Source organism: Carcharhinus amblyrhynchos, chromosome 3, assembly GCF_965287045.1.
Source record: "Carcharhinus amblyrhynchos chromosome 3, sCarAmb.v2.hapA, whole genome shotgun sequence".
NCBI lineage: Eukaryota > Metazoa > Chordata > Chondrichthyes > Carcharhiniformes > Carcharhinidae > Carcharhinus > Carcharhinus amblyrhynchos.
The window spans coordinates 30152190-30167492 of NC_137326.1; the positions used below are offsets into that span (position 1 = coordinate 30152190).

The 15303-nt window shown below is 41.7% G+C and overlaps 2 protein-coding genes across 2 annotated transcripts in view; both read right to left on the reverse strand.

Moving 5' to 3' along the window:
- Nucleotides 1-3475, reverse strand: part of dnah12 (dynein, axonemal, heavy chain 12) — a 193715-nt gene extending 190240 nt beyond the window's left edge. Inside the window, exons 1-3 of the mRNA XM_080182788.1 lie at nucleotides 3415-3475; nucleotides 1229-1404; nucleotides 186-276 (exon numbers count right to left, since the gene is read on the reverse strand). Coding sequence (XP_080038914.1) covers nucleotides 186-276; nucleotides 1229-1404 — 267 coding nt within the window. The 5' untranslated portion in view covers nucleotides 3415-3475. The remainder of the gene's footprint in view (nucleotides 1-185; nucleotides 277-1228; nucleotides 1405-3414) is intronic.
- A 5901-nt stretch (nucleotides 3476-9376) lies between these two features.
- Nucleotides 9377-15076, reverse strand: rps23 (ribosomal protein S23). Its single transcript, XM_080182800.1, has 4 exons — nucleotides 14954-15076; nucleotides 13753-13912; nucleotides 13314-13434; nucleotides 9377-9571 (listed from the first exon to the last, which is right to left on the reverse strand). The coding sequence occupies exons 1-4, from the start codon at nucleotides 14955-14957 to the stop codon at nucleotides 9425-9427; spliced, it is 432 nt and encodes a 143-aa protein (XP_080038926.1). The 5' UTR covers nucleotides 14958-15076; the 3' UTR covers nucleotides 9377-9424.
- Between the last annotated feature and the right edge of the window lie 227 nt (nucleotides 15077-15303).

The window sequence follows — 15303 nt, forward strand, 5'->3', positions numbered from 1 at the left end:
GGGGGTGGTCATCACATTGTGCCCAGCCATTTGCATCCATTGGTGCCCCTGTTCACGTTACTCCATCACCTAATTCAGTCTAAATTAGTTAAGAAATTGACCTGATCGACTGAAGTCAACTCAAAAGTAAGTCCAGCAGCATAAAATCAATTTTTGAAGACCTTTATCAAAAGACAAACACTCACTGTAGAAGGCCACTGAGGTTCAGGAGGTAGGGGACCCTGCATCTCAAGTTCATGCATTGTTTCTTCATAAACTCGGCGTGCATCATCAACCCTGTGAATAATAAAAACAATTAAATATCAAGCCTACAATGAATCTTCTTTGCACCTTATCAGTGCATCCATATGTTTAACCCCGTAATCATTATGAAATGGTCTTTTGGTGAATCATAAGAAAATAAGATCAGGAGCAGCAGAAGACAATATGACTCCAGCATTTAATATGATCCTGGCTGATCTTAGGCTTCAACTCTACTTTTCTGCCCTGCCTCTACATTCCTTGGTTTCCCAAGAGAACAAAAAAAAGTCAATCTTAGCCTTGAACATACTCAATGATGGATCATTCACAACCATCTCCAGTGTGAATTTTAAAGGTTCATAACCCTTTGAGTGAAGTAATTTCTCCACATCTTAGTCCTAAATGATTGTTTCCTTCTCATGAGTCTGTGCCCCTATGTTCTAAATTTCTTGTGAGTATATTATCAAATAAATAGGTTGGACTAAAACTTGGTGTTGTCAGACTTTTTACTAAATTTCCCAGCCCAGAGGAAACAAACTCTCAGTGTCTACTCTGTCAAATCCCTTCAGAATCTTGAATGTTTGAATTTCATTCAACCTTTTATCCTTCTAAGCTACAAAAAGTATAGACTCAATTTACTCAGCCTCTCATTATAGGACATCCCTCTTATAATAGGGACTAATCTAGTGAAATTTCATTCAAGCTTTCAATGCAAATGTATCCTTTCTTAAATAATGCTGTGAGTTTAAACTCAGTGAAGATGAAATCCCACTTTGGTAGGAATTTTAAACAGTAATAGATATTGAAAAGGAAAATCAGGCAGGGTATATTAAGGAGTCACAACCTTACAGAAAGGTTTGCTTCCCCTATGAACATTGAATATCACCTTCAACATATCCAAACTTCTTCGCATGATAGGGTTAATATGTTGATGCTGAAATTGAGGAAACTATTCACTGCTCATCCAATGTCAGAACATTCAACTTACATAATTTTGCTAAGGAGCTGCTCCTGATACTTGTACCAGCTGTGATGCATGAGCTTGCTTGTAGAATAGTCATTACTCAGCACTGAGTCAGGTGTTGGAAATATAGGAGGCAATCGAGTTCGAATCTTCTCAGATTCTGGTGCACAGGTACAGGCACTTTTCTTTGAGGCCTTCATCTAAATTGATAGGAAAATGTAATTCTAAATAATGTGATTAAATGCACAACAGTGTGAAAGACCTTCATTTAGTATTTTCCATGACTTCAGGACCTCCCAAAGATCAATGAAGTGTATAATGTAGGAAATATGGCGGCCAATTTGTATACAGCAATCTACTATAAACAGCAACATGATGATGATCAGATTATCTGTTTTTAGTGATGTTGATTGACCTGTCCTTCATTGAAAGAGTGCCATAGGATCTTTTGCATCTAGCTGAGAGAGCAGAAGGGACCTCAATTTGACATCAAAGACAGCACCTTGGATCAGAGCCAGGGAGAGGTGGGTGCACCCAATGCCAATCACTGGGGTCCAGGGGCAAGGAGGAAACTGGGCTTGGTGATGTAAATGGATTTTGTCATTGCTTAGACTGCGAGGTCAGAGTTTCAGACCAAAGGAACAACTTTAAAAGCAAAATCAAACAAGTCAGGCTGACAATTGTGATTTTTATTTTAAAGTTGATCTTTCAGGTCAGTTTCCCTGGCAGTTGCTGTGCCTGACTTAGAGGCAGCTTTGTAGTTCTGATTTTTTTAAAAAATGCCACCCGAAAACCATGAAGTCAGTAGCAACAGTTCCTATTCACAGTAACTGTCTTGCTGCCTTGAGAATGCTCTTGGTGAAAATGCTGCTTAAAAAATGGTTTAAGTGAACCCCCGGAGTCATTTTAGAGTCCCTACAGTACAGAAGAAGGTCATGGGGCCTATCGAGTCTGTACTGACCACAATCCCATCCGGGCCCGATTCCTGTAACCCTCATTTACCCTACTAATCCCTTTGACACTAGGGTCAATTTAGCATGGCCAATCAGCCTAACCTGCACATCTTTGGACTGTGGGAGGAAACCGGAACACCAGGAGGAAACCCACGCAGACATGGGGAGAAAGTGCAAACTCCACACAAACAGTAACCCACAGCTGGAATTGAGCCGAGGTCCCTGGTGCTGTGAGGCAGCAGTGATAACCACTGTGCCACCCCCACTATGCCACCTGGTGCACCATTTTAGAGCTGATTGGATGCTATGTGTGGGAGATGGTGCGGGGGGTGAATCACTTTTAAGGTTTGGTACTATAAAACTAAATTCCTACACTTCTTGCACTCTCTTTTGAATTTAAACCAGTATTTAAGTCTTCGTTATGCTCTAAAGACTCAATTCTGATGACATGCCTTGTTGATGTGCAGAGGCTTGAGAATCTTGAGCATCAAAATAAATTAAGAAACTACAATCCCAGAGTGGTGCAAAACAGGATTTTGACTTACTATTATTCAAGTTGTTATCAGTTTTGGAAATAACCATTGAAAGTCCCCTCCCCCATCAGTTAGTAGATCAATCCACTGCTGTAAATATTTATGACCTCCCTACTTTCGCTTGGGTGACATGGTGGCACAGTGGTTAGCACTGCTGCCTCAGAGTGCCAGGGACTTGGATTCAATTCCTGGCATGGGTGACTATTTGTGTGGAGTCTGCACGTTCTCTGCATGGGTTTCCTCTGGGTGCTCCGGTTTCCTCCCACAGTCCAAAAGATGTGCTGGTTAGGTGCATTGGCCATGCTAAGAACATTCTCCCTCAGTGTTACCCGAACAGGCACTGAAGTGTGGTGACTAGGGGATTTTCATAGTAACTTAATTGCAGTGTTAATATAAGCCTGCTGTGATACTAATAAATTAGGTTTATGCATATTGCAGATAAAAGTAACATAAACTTTAAAGAAATGCATGCCCCAGAGAAATGACTTATCTCACCACCCTGCAATCAGAATAACAGATATGTCTGACAGTAAAGCTTGGCTGTAGAAATCACAAGGATATTGTCTTTTGGAGAGAGAGAGAGACTTTGACTTGGTCTCTGCACCGATTCCTGCTCCTCCACAATCGGCCTCTTCTTTAGCCGAGATTCATGGTGAGTTGAGCTAACTACCCGAAGGGTTTGAAGACCCCCCCCCGCCCCCGGGATGGCTGCCCAGAGACTCACATTGAAGGGCTGGGTGTGCGATCCTCTGGATCCTGTCCCTGTCCCGCACTCTCCGCCGGCCCAAACAACCTCGTTACCATGGAGACGGCGCTTCCGATCTGGCCCAGCTACTTCCGGCGGATGGAATGTTCACTGGGGCGGTGGGGCGGGGGGCGAGACTGTGGCGAGGCACCGGAAGCAGGCTGGCAGGGGGAGAGTCAGTGATCAAGCAAGGCACCAGACTGGCCCATTGCACTAGGGGTGTGCTGACACCCGCGATGGTGGTTTGCCCACCATAGGGTGAAGTAAAGGATCAGGGTAGTTACTGAGGTTAAACCGAAGCTTTACCTTTTTCAAAGCCATCTCGGCCTTCTGGCTAAGATGAAGGGTTCGATCAAGCCTTTGAGGGCGGGGGTTGCGGGGTAGAGAAATGCCTCATCCTGTCAGCTTGGATCTTGTTTGATTTGATTTATTATTGTTACATGTATTGGGATACAGTGAAAAGTATTGTTTCTTGTGCTCTCCACTGATAAAGCAGACCATTCATAGAGTATTTAGGGGCGAAGGAAAAGAGGAAGTGCAGAATATAGTGTTACAGTCGTAGGTAGGATACTGAGAAAGATCAACATAATGTAAGATAGATCCATTCAAAAGTCTGATGGCAGCAGGGAAGAAGCTGTTCTTGAGTTGGTTGGTACATGACTTTAGACTTTTGTATCTTATTCCTGATGGAAGAAGGTGGAAGAGAGAATGTCCAGGGTGCATGGGGTCCTTGATTATGCTGGCTGCTTATCAGAGGCAGCCGGAAGTGTAGATGGAATCAATGGATGGGAGGCTGATTTGCATGACGGACTGTACTACTTCCACAACTCTGTAGTTTCTCGTGGTCTTGGTCAGAGCTGGAGCCATACTAAGCTGTGATACATCCGGAAAGGATGCTTTTTATGGTGCATCCGTAAGATCGAACCCAAGATGGATGTAATGTCTTGTCAGCTTGGATCTGGTTTGTCCCTCATTTGGAGACCATGATTGGACTTAATTTGTGCTGGATTTTTGGATTAGAATTAAAGTACCAAAAGGAAATAAAAAGGCAGTGCATTTGTCAGTGAATTCTGGCTAACTGTTCTGCTAAACCTGTGACTGGGATCCCTCCATACGGTTATATACCAGTCACATTGCATACATTGTAGTTTACAAATAGTCGATTTTTGTGCTCAGCTGTACATCATTTCCTGCTTTGGAAAATTTTTGGCAGGTCTTTCCGTATCCAGTTGAAATAAGTCAGGGGAACAACAACTTGCTGGCACAGCTAAGATGATTGTTGTAAGGTTAGATGTTGTCTTATGAAGAGGTCTTACAACCTTGTAGAGTTGAACAATGATTGTTAATTAATAACACACAATTCTATGCACATATATAAGAAAATACAATCAAACCATTTCTTGATCCAACACCTTTATAGAACTCAATATCCACTCCCGTTATTAACAAGCTCATTTTGACATCAGTTTGGCTCCTCCCGAAGGACAAAGGCAGACTTGATATGATGTTGTAATTCTAAGTTCTTTCCCAACATCTTTAATGATCCCTTCCTTTCTCACCAATTCACATGCACATTTTGTCACCAGATTATACAATCTTAGTTTACTACAATTTAAGAAGAAAACTCATTGATGGATTTTGTTGCCATGGGCAAGGCCAGCATTTATTGTCCATACAGTGCAATTGGATTGAGAGTTCCAGGAGTTTGATCCAGCAGTGGTGAAGAAATAATACATTCCTAAATCAGATAGCTTGTGATGAGTATTCAGATGCTCCCGTTCACTTGCCATCCTTCTACACAGTATAGATCATGTCATTGATAGCTGTTGTCAAAGAAGCTTTGGTACTTACTGCATTGCATTTTGTAGATGGTACACACTGCAGCCAAAGTAAATGGATGATGAAAGAAGCAAATATATAAGTGGACAGATTTGTCTGGGATGGTATTCAGCTTGAATGTTGCTAAAGCTGCACTTATCCAGGTGAGTGGAACCATTCTCAGACTCCTGACTTAAGCCGTCCAGATGATGAAAAGGTTTTGACAGGTCACTGGGCACAACCTCTGACCTGTTCTTGTAGCTGCAGTTAGTTCCAACTATTGGTAACCACCAGGATACTAACAGTGGAAGATTCAGCGAGGGTAACAATGATGAACGTAATTGGGAGATGTTGAACATAATCAGGAGATAGTAGACTCTTGGTGGATATGGTCATTGCCTGGTATTTTTGTGGTGCAGATGTTACTTGCCCTTCTTAGCCAAAGCCAGGTCATGCTGCATGTGGACAAAGACTGCTTCATTATTTGGCAAGTTGAGTGAAGCTAAAAACTATCATCATCAGTGAATGTACCCTTATGATGATGGAGGAAAGGCCCTTGATGAAGCAGATGAGTATGATTTGGCACAAGATCCCATTAGGAATTTCTGCAGCGAAAGGGTGGCAGTGGTTAGTACTGCTGCCTCACAACACCAGTATCCCAGATTCGATTCCCAGTTTGGGTCAGTGTTGATGCAGAATCTGCAAATTTTGTCCGTGAGTTTCCTTCTATAGTCTGAAAGATGTGTTACTTAGGTGTATTTGCTATGCTTCATTCTCCCTCAGTGTACGCAAACAGGCACCAGAGTGTGACAACTCGGGTATTTTCACAATAGCTTCATTGCTTGTGACACTAATAAAGAAAATGGGACTCAGAGGTTTGGCCTCCAACAACCATTTTCCTTGACTTCTATCTCCATTTCCAGTGCCCAATGACCCATAGATTGGAGGGTGGCAAATGTTGTGCCTTTGTTTAAAAAGGGCTGCAAGGAAAAGCCTGGGAACTACAGACCGGTGAGCCTAACATCTGTAGAGAGTACATTGTTAGAAGCTATTCTGAGACAGGATCTACAGGCATTTAGAGATGCAAGGACTGATTAGGGACAGTCAGCATAGCTTTGTGAGTTGAAAATCATGTCTCACAAATTTGATTTTTTGAAGGAGTAACGAAGAAAGTAGATGAGGGTACTGCAGTCAATGTTGTCTACATGGACATTAGCAAGGCCTTTGACAAGGTACCAATTGATAAGTTGTATAAGGTTAAATCTCATGGGCTCCAAGGTGAGGTAGCCAATGGGATACAAAATTGGCTTGATGACAGAAGACAGAGTGTGGTTATAGAGGGTTCTTGAAATTGGAGGTCTGTGACCAGCAGTGTTCTCAGGGACACTCTGCTGGGTCCACTATTATTTGTCATTTATATTAATGATTTGGATGAGAACTTAGGAGGCATGGTTTGCAGATGACACCAAGATTGGTGGCATAGTGGACATTGAAGGTTATGTAAGATTGCAGCGGGAGTTTGATCAATTGGACTAGCTGGCTGATGAATGGCAGATGGGAGGTTAATTTGCATCAATCGAAAAAGGGCAGGACTCACACAGTTAATGGTAGGGCATTGGGGAGAGTTACAGAACAAAGAGATCTAGGGGTATAGGTTCATAGCTCCTTGAAAGTGGACAGGGTGAAGGAGGCATTTGGCATGCCTGGTTTCATTGGTCAGAACATCAAATATTGGAGGAGGAACGTCTTGTTGAAGTTGTACAAGACATTGGTAAGGCCACTTATAATACTGTATACAGTTCTGGTGACCCTATTATAGAAAGGATATTATTAAACGAGAAATGATTTACTAGGATGCTACAGGACTTGATGATTTGCGTTATAAGGAGAGGCTGGATAGACTTGAGTCTTTTTTCCCTGGAGTGTAGGGGGCTTAGGGGTGATCTTACAGAGGTCTATGAAATAGTGTGGGGCATAGATAAAATTGTCAACATTTTTTCTCAAAGGTAGGCGAGTCTAAAATTAGAGGATGAGTTTTAAGGTGAGAGGGGAGAGATACAAAAGAATCCAGAGGGGCATTTTTTCCATGCAAAGGGTGGTGTCTGGAATGAGCTGCCAGAGGTAGTAGAGGCAGATACAAGTTAGTCTTTTAAAAAGCATGCAGTTACATAGGTAAGACAGGTGTAGAGGGATATAGGCCAAACTCAGGCAATTGAGATTAGCTTAGTGGTAAAAAGGCAGCAGCATGGAAAAGTTGGGCAGAAGGGCCTGGTTCCATGCTGTAAACTTCTGACTCTACCTTGACTACAGCTTCACACCCTATTTCCTGTTAAGGAATCTATCCTTTTTTCCCAGTTTCTGCCTCATCCGTTCTGATGATGCCACCTTCAAAGATGTGCTTGACATGTCTGCCTTTATCCTTAACTGAAGTCCCAGCATTCTTCAGGGGCTACTCCCATCTTAACAACCTGATCCATTCCATGCAATGCCATCTTCCTTGCAATTTCAAAATCTGTACCATCTGTCTTTCTATCTTAAACATTTAAGACCAAATACACCTTTCAGATTGAGCAGCATTTCATCTGCATCTCCTTTGATATATTCACTGTTCCCAAGTCTCTACAGGGTTGCAACTAAACAGACTTTGTAGAACACCACCATTATGTCTGTAAGCATGATTCCAACCTTCTGGTTATCTGCCATTTTAACTCAGCAGCTTGCTGTTGCATCTGTCCTTGGCCTGCTGCAATGCTCCAGTGAAGCCTAACACAAGTTGGAGGAGCAGTATCTCATCTTCTGATTAATCATGTCACAGCCTTCAGGACTCAAGTCTGACCTTTCTCCTTCATCTTAAACCCTTTGAAAAAAAATCCCATATTTCCTCAATGCAACATACACAATAACAGAGGATATTGAAACCCCTGTTTATTAAACTAAAGTAGGTTAGTTTACAATAGGAACCACAATGTGCCTTATACCATAATATGAATGTATTACCTGTTAAACACTATCATAGTGAATTATTCTATAGTGAAATATCGTAATTTTAAAATGTAGTTTTGAATGTCTTGTAAGCTTCTAGCACAGGCCACTTGCCCTAAAAGCATAATGGGAAAAGCAGAAGCAGATGCCTAGAACCTTGGTGAGAGGCACCAAGATAGTGGTAGAAATAGGATTTATTTGCTAATTAGAATACTTCCTTACTATATGGGCTGTGGTGATAAGGTATGGAATGACTCCCTTTCGCACTAATCAAAGAACACCTTTAAACACTGTCTCAAGTCTTTGCGGTTAGCTGGATTTGGCTTCATACTGGAATCACCAGATTGGAGGCCCCATTAAATTCTCCTAACAAAGGCCACCTGTCCCTTGTTCTTAAGGCTGCTACACAAGTGAAGTTTATTTTAGTCACAGAGCTTATATTAACACTGCAATGAAGTTACTGTGAAATTCCCCTAGTTGCCACAATCCAGCATCTGTTCAGGTCAGTGCATCTAATTACATCTTTCAGAACGTGGGAGGAAACCAGGGCACCTAGAGGAAACCCACACAGGCATGGGGAGAACATGCAAACTCCACACAGTGACCCAAGCCAGGAATCAGGTCCCTGGTGCTGTGAAGCAGCAGTGCCAACCACTGTACTACCGTGCCCCAACATCTTGTTGCAAATGCTCCTAGCTACATAACATCCAACACATTTTCCCCCTCTGGTGCCAAAACATCAACTTGATTTCCTCTGCTTCCAGATCTGTTGAGTTTTCCCAGCGTTCTGTTCTAGTTTCAGCATCTGCAGATTTTGCTCATTGTGTGCGCTTGGCATGATTCCATCCAGCAGTTTTCCTAAATTCCACTGACTCAACTTTATTGTCAAAATACATTTTCGTCCCATCACCATAATGAAAACAGTAGCAACATGCAGTCCCAGAAATACAAGGATTATCAATGCAGGTCAGGTGGACGACTTCAAACCTTATTTGTTTGCCCAGAGAAAAATAACAGAGCCCTCAAATACCAAAACCTGGACTACACATACATTCAAGATTCTATTCATTCAGTCTTAATGTTGAAACTGTTGCAAATAGAAAGAATTCATAACACAAGGACACTTTAGATTTGTCAAATATCAATTTTAAAATGTTTTATTTTCCATCACGGTCAATATATTTTAAAGTTAAGATCTTGGTCTCTCCTTCTTGCCTTTGTACAGGGCCAATAGAGATACGTTGGCTACTTTCACCACCTTGAAACGGACGCCAGGAATATCACCAACAGCATGACCCTTACGACCAAAACCAGCGACTAAAACTTCATCATTTTCCTAAAAAAGGAGAAATTTTGACCATTAGTGAAATAGGTCAGAGCATTTATGAACTAGGAATCATCTGATCTGTAACAGTTAACAAGAGGAAGGATTACCAAATATTACCATTCTTGACATTAGTGCTCATTTTTGCACTAACTTTGGCATATAGGTGCCACAAATGAATTGGGGAAGAATTTTATATTATGTTTAGTAAGTAGTAAAGTATCAGTAATGAAGTTTGTGACTGCACAGGCATTCAAAACAGTTTTTGAAGTACATTTGCTTTGCAAGTGAAGCAAATGTGGAATGAGACTACCATCAGTTCCAATTTCATAACACTGGAATATAGATTTAAAATCTGCTAACAATTTACATCTGACTTTGGAACTGAATCTCATTCTAAGTAGTTTTCATGCAAGGCCTATCTTGACATTACATACATCAAAAACTTGACAAATCAAAAAGAAAAAAAAACTTAAAAACTAGTGACATTCAAGAGCACAAATCTCATTTGGCAGCAAGCCGAAATATTATAGGTATGTCAGGGTTATGAGACAAATTGTGCACACACCTCAAGGGTACTCAAATGTTCAGAGTTATCAAACAGCCTTGTACAGTCCCCTCCACAATTAGTTACTCCCTGCTTCAACTGAACTGAAACTGATAGTGGTGGAATTACACAGGGATGAATTATCTCCTTGCTATTATTACAGGCTTGCCAAGTTAAATTTTTATTTCTACATCAGTGGTTCCAAGTTCCCCATTCTGCTTAGAACCAACACCAATGAAAACAGATTCATTAATTTTCTGTGTGCAAACTGGCTGCTGTACTTTGCTTAAAATGCACTGCACTGGCCCAAGTCATTAGATGCCACTACCAATGGAAATTTATTATTTGCACTTCTGCTCACAACAGTGCTGTTAAAGGATAGAGAAGTGGGCACAAAGTAACTTAGAAAATAAATCTTTACTGATTTGCTTCACATACAGCATTCCTAGCTTACCCTGTTCCACTAATTTAAAGGCTGTGTAATAATCAGGTAAAAAGTCTGACAACACCAGGTTTTAGTCCAACTGATTTATTTGATAATCGACTCAAGCTTTGGGGGTTAGTCCCTTCGTCCCCGAAAGCTTGTGAGTCGATTATCAAATAAATCAGTTGGACTAAAACCTGGTGTTGTCAGACTTTTTACTGTGTTTACGCCAGTCCAACGCCGGCATACCCACATCATAATAATCAGGTATTCAGATACATACGGCCAGATTGTAATGACAGCAAAATGGTAATGAGTCCACACATGTGCAGCTGAATGTGAAAACCCAGAAGTTGCTCTCAGTGAGGCTACATTTTTCCAAGGGATGTGCTTCGAGATCCCACCAGAACACCCATTAGAAATAACCTAAGCTGACAAGAATGTATAACACCACTAGTCTTGCTATGAGAGAGTGACATTTTGTTGAAACAGGGTACCACATAACTGGATTTTGAAACTGGTACTCGTACATTCACAATTATTGCCAAACCATCTGAGTCATTTTTCAAAATGCTAACTTTCTCCATTATGACACAAAATTCCACATTTAAAATGATTAATTTTCATATTTTAGTTTCAACCCAATGCCAATAAGTAAAATACTTTGCTACCCATAATTTTTTTTTTAATTAAATACAGGAATTCAGTACTTTTTCACATCCTGGTTTGTTGTGAAGATACTTCAATGTGATTGGGTGCTCATCCTGTTAACTCCTGGAGGAGAGCTTCTTGACTTGGTGCCAAATTCAAACCCACAATGGGAAAGAGGAAATCCATCTTAGAGTGCTACATCTTTGTAGGCAGGTTTCTTAAAGTCAGTGTTGAAAGCCATTGCTTCACCACTGAAGGTGAAATTCAGCCCTTAAAGCACCATCATCCAGTCAAATTACAAATGAAAATATTATGAAAAGCATTTTTATTAAACAAAGTACTGTGAATGCTGGAAATCTGAAATTAAAAATAGAAAATGCTGGGAAAACTCAAATCTGGCAGCATCTGCAGAAAGAGTTCAGCTGTTAGTTCCAGGACATAGTTTCTCTCTTCAAATGCTGCTAGTCCTGCAGAGCTTTTCCAAACTTGTTTTTATTTCAGCATTTCTCTGTATACTACTGTCATTTATCTGATCTGGATTTTGGGAAGGTGGCTGAGGGGAAAATACCATTCTCTTGATTGACTATCAGAAGGCAATACACCCTTTTTAAAATCATTCTATGGGATGTCACATCATTGGAATGAATACTATTTATTTATAACTGAGAAGCTGGTGGTAAAGCCTTCTGGAGCCAAAGCAATCCAGATGCTCCCACAATGTTTTTGAATAAGACATTCCAGGATATTGATCCAAACATTTTGAAAGAACAGTAAAAGGAATGTCCAATTCAGGATGGTGCATGACTTGGCAAAGGAATTTGGAGGTGATAGTGTTCACATGCAACTGCTGCCCTTGTGCTTTAAGGCAGCGGAGGTTAGAGGTCTGGGAGCTGCTGTCACACATGCCACAATAAATCCTGTAGATGATACATGTTACACATATAACACATATGATCTGTTAATTAAGTGCACTACTTTGTTCTGAGTGTTGAGATTCACAAAGTACAAAAGGTATCCCTTTGCACCTGTGCGTTGAAGATCTCTCAAGGCCCAAGTCTCTCAGGCTAGATGAGCTACCAGCCACAAAACACCGAGCCTCTATTACACTCTGGTAGCCACAGCACTTTTATGGCCATTTCAGTCAGGTTCTGGATAATGATGACCCTTCAAAGCTGATATCATCACCCAATGTCAAAAGGCATTGATTAGTTGACAATAATTGCGTAGCACTTTTAGAATCGCAAATGTTACTTGCCAGTGATCAGTGCAAGTTTGGATGTTGTCTAGCTCTTGTTGCAGACAAGCATGGATTGCTTCATTATGAATTACAAATGGGGAATTGAAGACTGCAATTGCCAGCAAACAATCCCACTGCTGTCCTATGATTGAAAGGAACTGATGAAGCAACTGAAGATGGTGGAGCCCAAGATGCTGCCCCAATTGCAGCAATTCATCATTGGCAACAATCTTCCTTGATGCTAGGTATAACTCCCTTATCCTGAGTTTCAGATTCTATAAAGGATGTCCTTTTAGTAATAAATAATGTGGGGAAAATCTGTGAAATAATATACAAGGGAGAACCTAAATGTGTGTTTAAACGTCCAATGAAGATACCATTACCTATCTTGTACTCCTAGATGTTTCAGTTCCTTGTCCTTATCAGTTTAAAAATGGATCAATTAGAACAAACTGAATGGCCCATTTTATGCCATTGCATTCTCAGCTAAAACTTTTTAAATGTTTATTTGTTGGTATCACAGTAGGCTTACAATAACATTACCATGAAGTTGTGAAAATCCCCTATTGCCACATTCAGGCACCTGTTTGGGCACACTAAAGGAGAATTTAGCATAGCCAATGCACACAACCAGCACATCTTCCAGACTGTCAGAGGAAACCAGAACACCTGGAGGAAACACAACAGGCACAAGGAGAACATGCAGACAGCAACCCAAGCTGGGAATTGAACTCAGGTATCTGGCACTGTGACAGCAGTGCTAACCATTATGGCAGCAGTGAATTTAAAAAGTTGATCTTAATTCTACTATCAATACGAGTAGTCTACAACAGTATAATTTACATACAAATCAGAAACAATGCAGCAGAGAACTGCTAAAAATGTGATTGCTTACCTCAATGAAATTCAAGCAACCGTCATTTGGAACAAAAGCTGTGATTTTCTTGCCATTCTTAATAAGCTGGACTCGAACACACTTTCTGATGGCAGAATTGGGCTGCTTAGCCTCAACACCACTGTTTCAAAAAGAAGATTGAATAAATCAACATACATTCCTGAACACTGAATTTCTCCCCTCGCAAACTGATGATACACCCTGGTAGCTCTTTTACAAACTTAAAGACAACATTAATGTTGTCCAAGGAGGAGAAACATCACAGCAGTTAATTCAAGTCACAATTGCTCATGTAGTCAGTTATCAAACATGCCATTGAAAGAACGTATCAAACAGTGGCTAGGAACTTGCCTGAGAGTGAACAACACAGCCAGACACCTGAGGCCATTCTAACAGTACCTGTTAAAAATTGAAGTCAACAAGCTCCTCAGTTACTTACACTTTTTCCAAAACTATTCCTTTGGCATGGGAGGCACCACCAAATGGGTTAGCCTTTAGGGCAGTCCCCAAGTGAGCCTTCTTGTATTGTTTATCGTGCCATTTCTGATCACGCCGAAGGCGTCGCAACTTTCTGGCTGTACGAAGACCACGGCATTTACCTAAAAGCAAATGGTAAGATATCTTAATTTCTGTACAGCGTGGTGAATTACTCAACAAAAACTAAGGAAATTCAGCCTGAGGGTTTTGATGACCAAGATATCATCCAGCATAATCACAGAAACCCTACAGTGCACATGGCCATTCAGACCATCAAATCCATACTGACAACAATCTCACCTGGGCCCTATCCCCATAACCCACATATTTACCCCACTAATCCCCCTAATTTATGCATCCCAGGACACTAAGGGGCAATTGAGCATAGCCAATGCACCTAACCCACAAGATTTCTAGCAACACGAATTGTTTACTGCAAACAGGATCACACATCACCAAATTGTTCACTGCACAGTGCCAATATTACAAATGCCAGTATCAAAATTCATTTGAAGCGCAAATTTGGCAATATTCGTGCCAACAAAAATTACGCAGCTCCCACTATGCAACCATTTTTGCCTAATGACAAAAATGATAATTCGGCAAAAGTGAAATGGTGTTGGGACTCCGAACGAAATAGCTGTTCTTATTCTGAGCTCGAAACACAGCTGAAAAGGACAAGTCGATATGGTCCTTTCGTCCAGAGCGAGGAAAGAAAATCACCAGCTCCGAACTGAAACTCGAAATTTAGAAAAATCCACATTTTCTTTTTGCAATCAATGGCTCCTCAGATGTTTTCTCAAGAAAGGATCCCACCCAGGTTTTTTTTAAATAAATTCTCAGTGGTCTATTTTTGGGGTCTGCAATTGAGAAAAGGAATATTGGGCATATTCTCCGCTAGAGAGATTTTAAAAAATGGATCTGGCCTTGAACACATCGGAAGCAAAAGTGAGCGCCCGAAGCAGGCCTTGGGCCTGGAGTTGGGGCGCCGTGGCGTGGCGGCTGGGTGTGGGATTAGTGAAATACAAAGGCGATTAAACGGCGGATGCACGGGAGGAAAGGGGGAAGCTATGTAGACTGCGTGTGCGGATTTTGGAAGGCAGGTGTGGGGTGCCAGCACAGCCAAGCGGCTCCCCCCCCCTCCTCTCCCGGGCCTCACTCACCCATGATCACAGATTCGGCCTCGCAGCAAAAAGACCGCACGCCGCCTGCGCCGCTCCTCTTACGGCGTCAAAGGACCCCTCCCAACAGGCGACTCCCTCACCGCCTGCCGTAAAACAACAACGGAAAAAAAAAATCACCCACCGCGCACCCCAACTCCCCAGCCCGACAGAGAATAATCCCCTCACTCGGAAAATAAATAACAATCGCCGAAATTCGGCCCCTTTCACCCTTTAAAACGTGCCTTTCTGCAGAGCCTGCCTTCCGCCGGTTGTGATTGGCTGCTCTGGAGAAAGTCCGTCAACGATTGGCGGGGCCGTCTGTCAATCACACGCTGATCCCTCTGCAGCTG

What these genes read in the sequence shown, in the direction of transcription:
- rps23 (XM_080182800.1), bottom strand. An exon ending in GGAATAGTTTTGGAAAAAGT is followed by an intron (nt 13,435 to 13,752) that starts GTAAGTAACTGA and finishes TTTTTGAAACAG; the next exon opens with TGGTGTTGAGGCTAAGCAGC. An exon ending in GTTGCTTGAATTTCATTGAG is followed by an intron (nt 9,572 to 13,313) that starts GTAAGCAATCAC and finishes CTCCTTTTTTAG; the next exon opens with GAAAATGATGAAGTTTTAGT.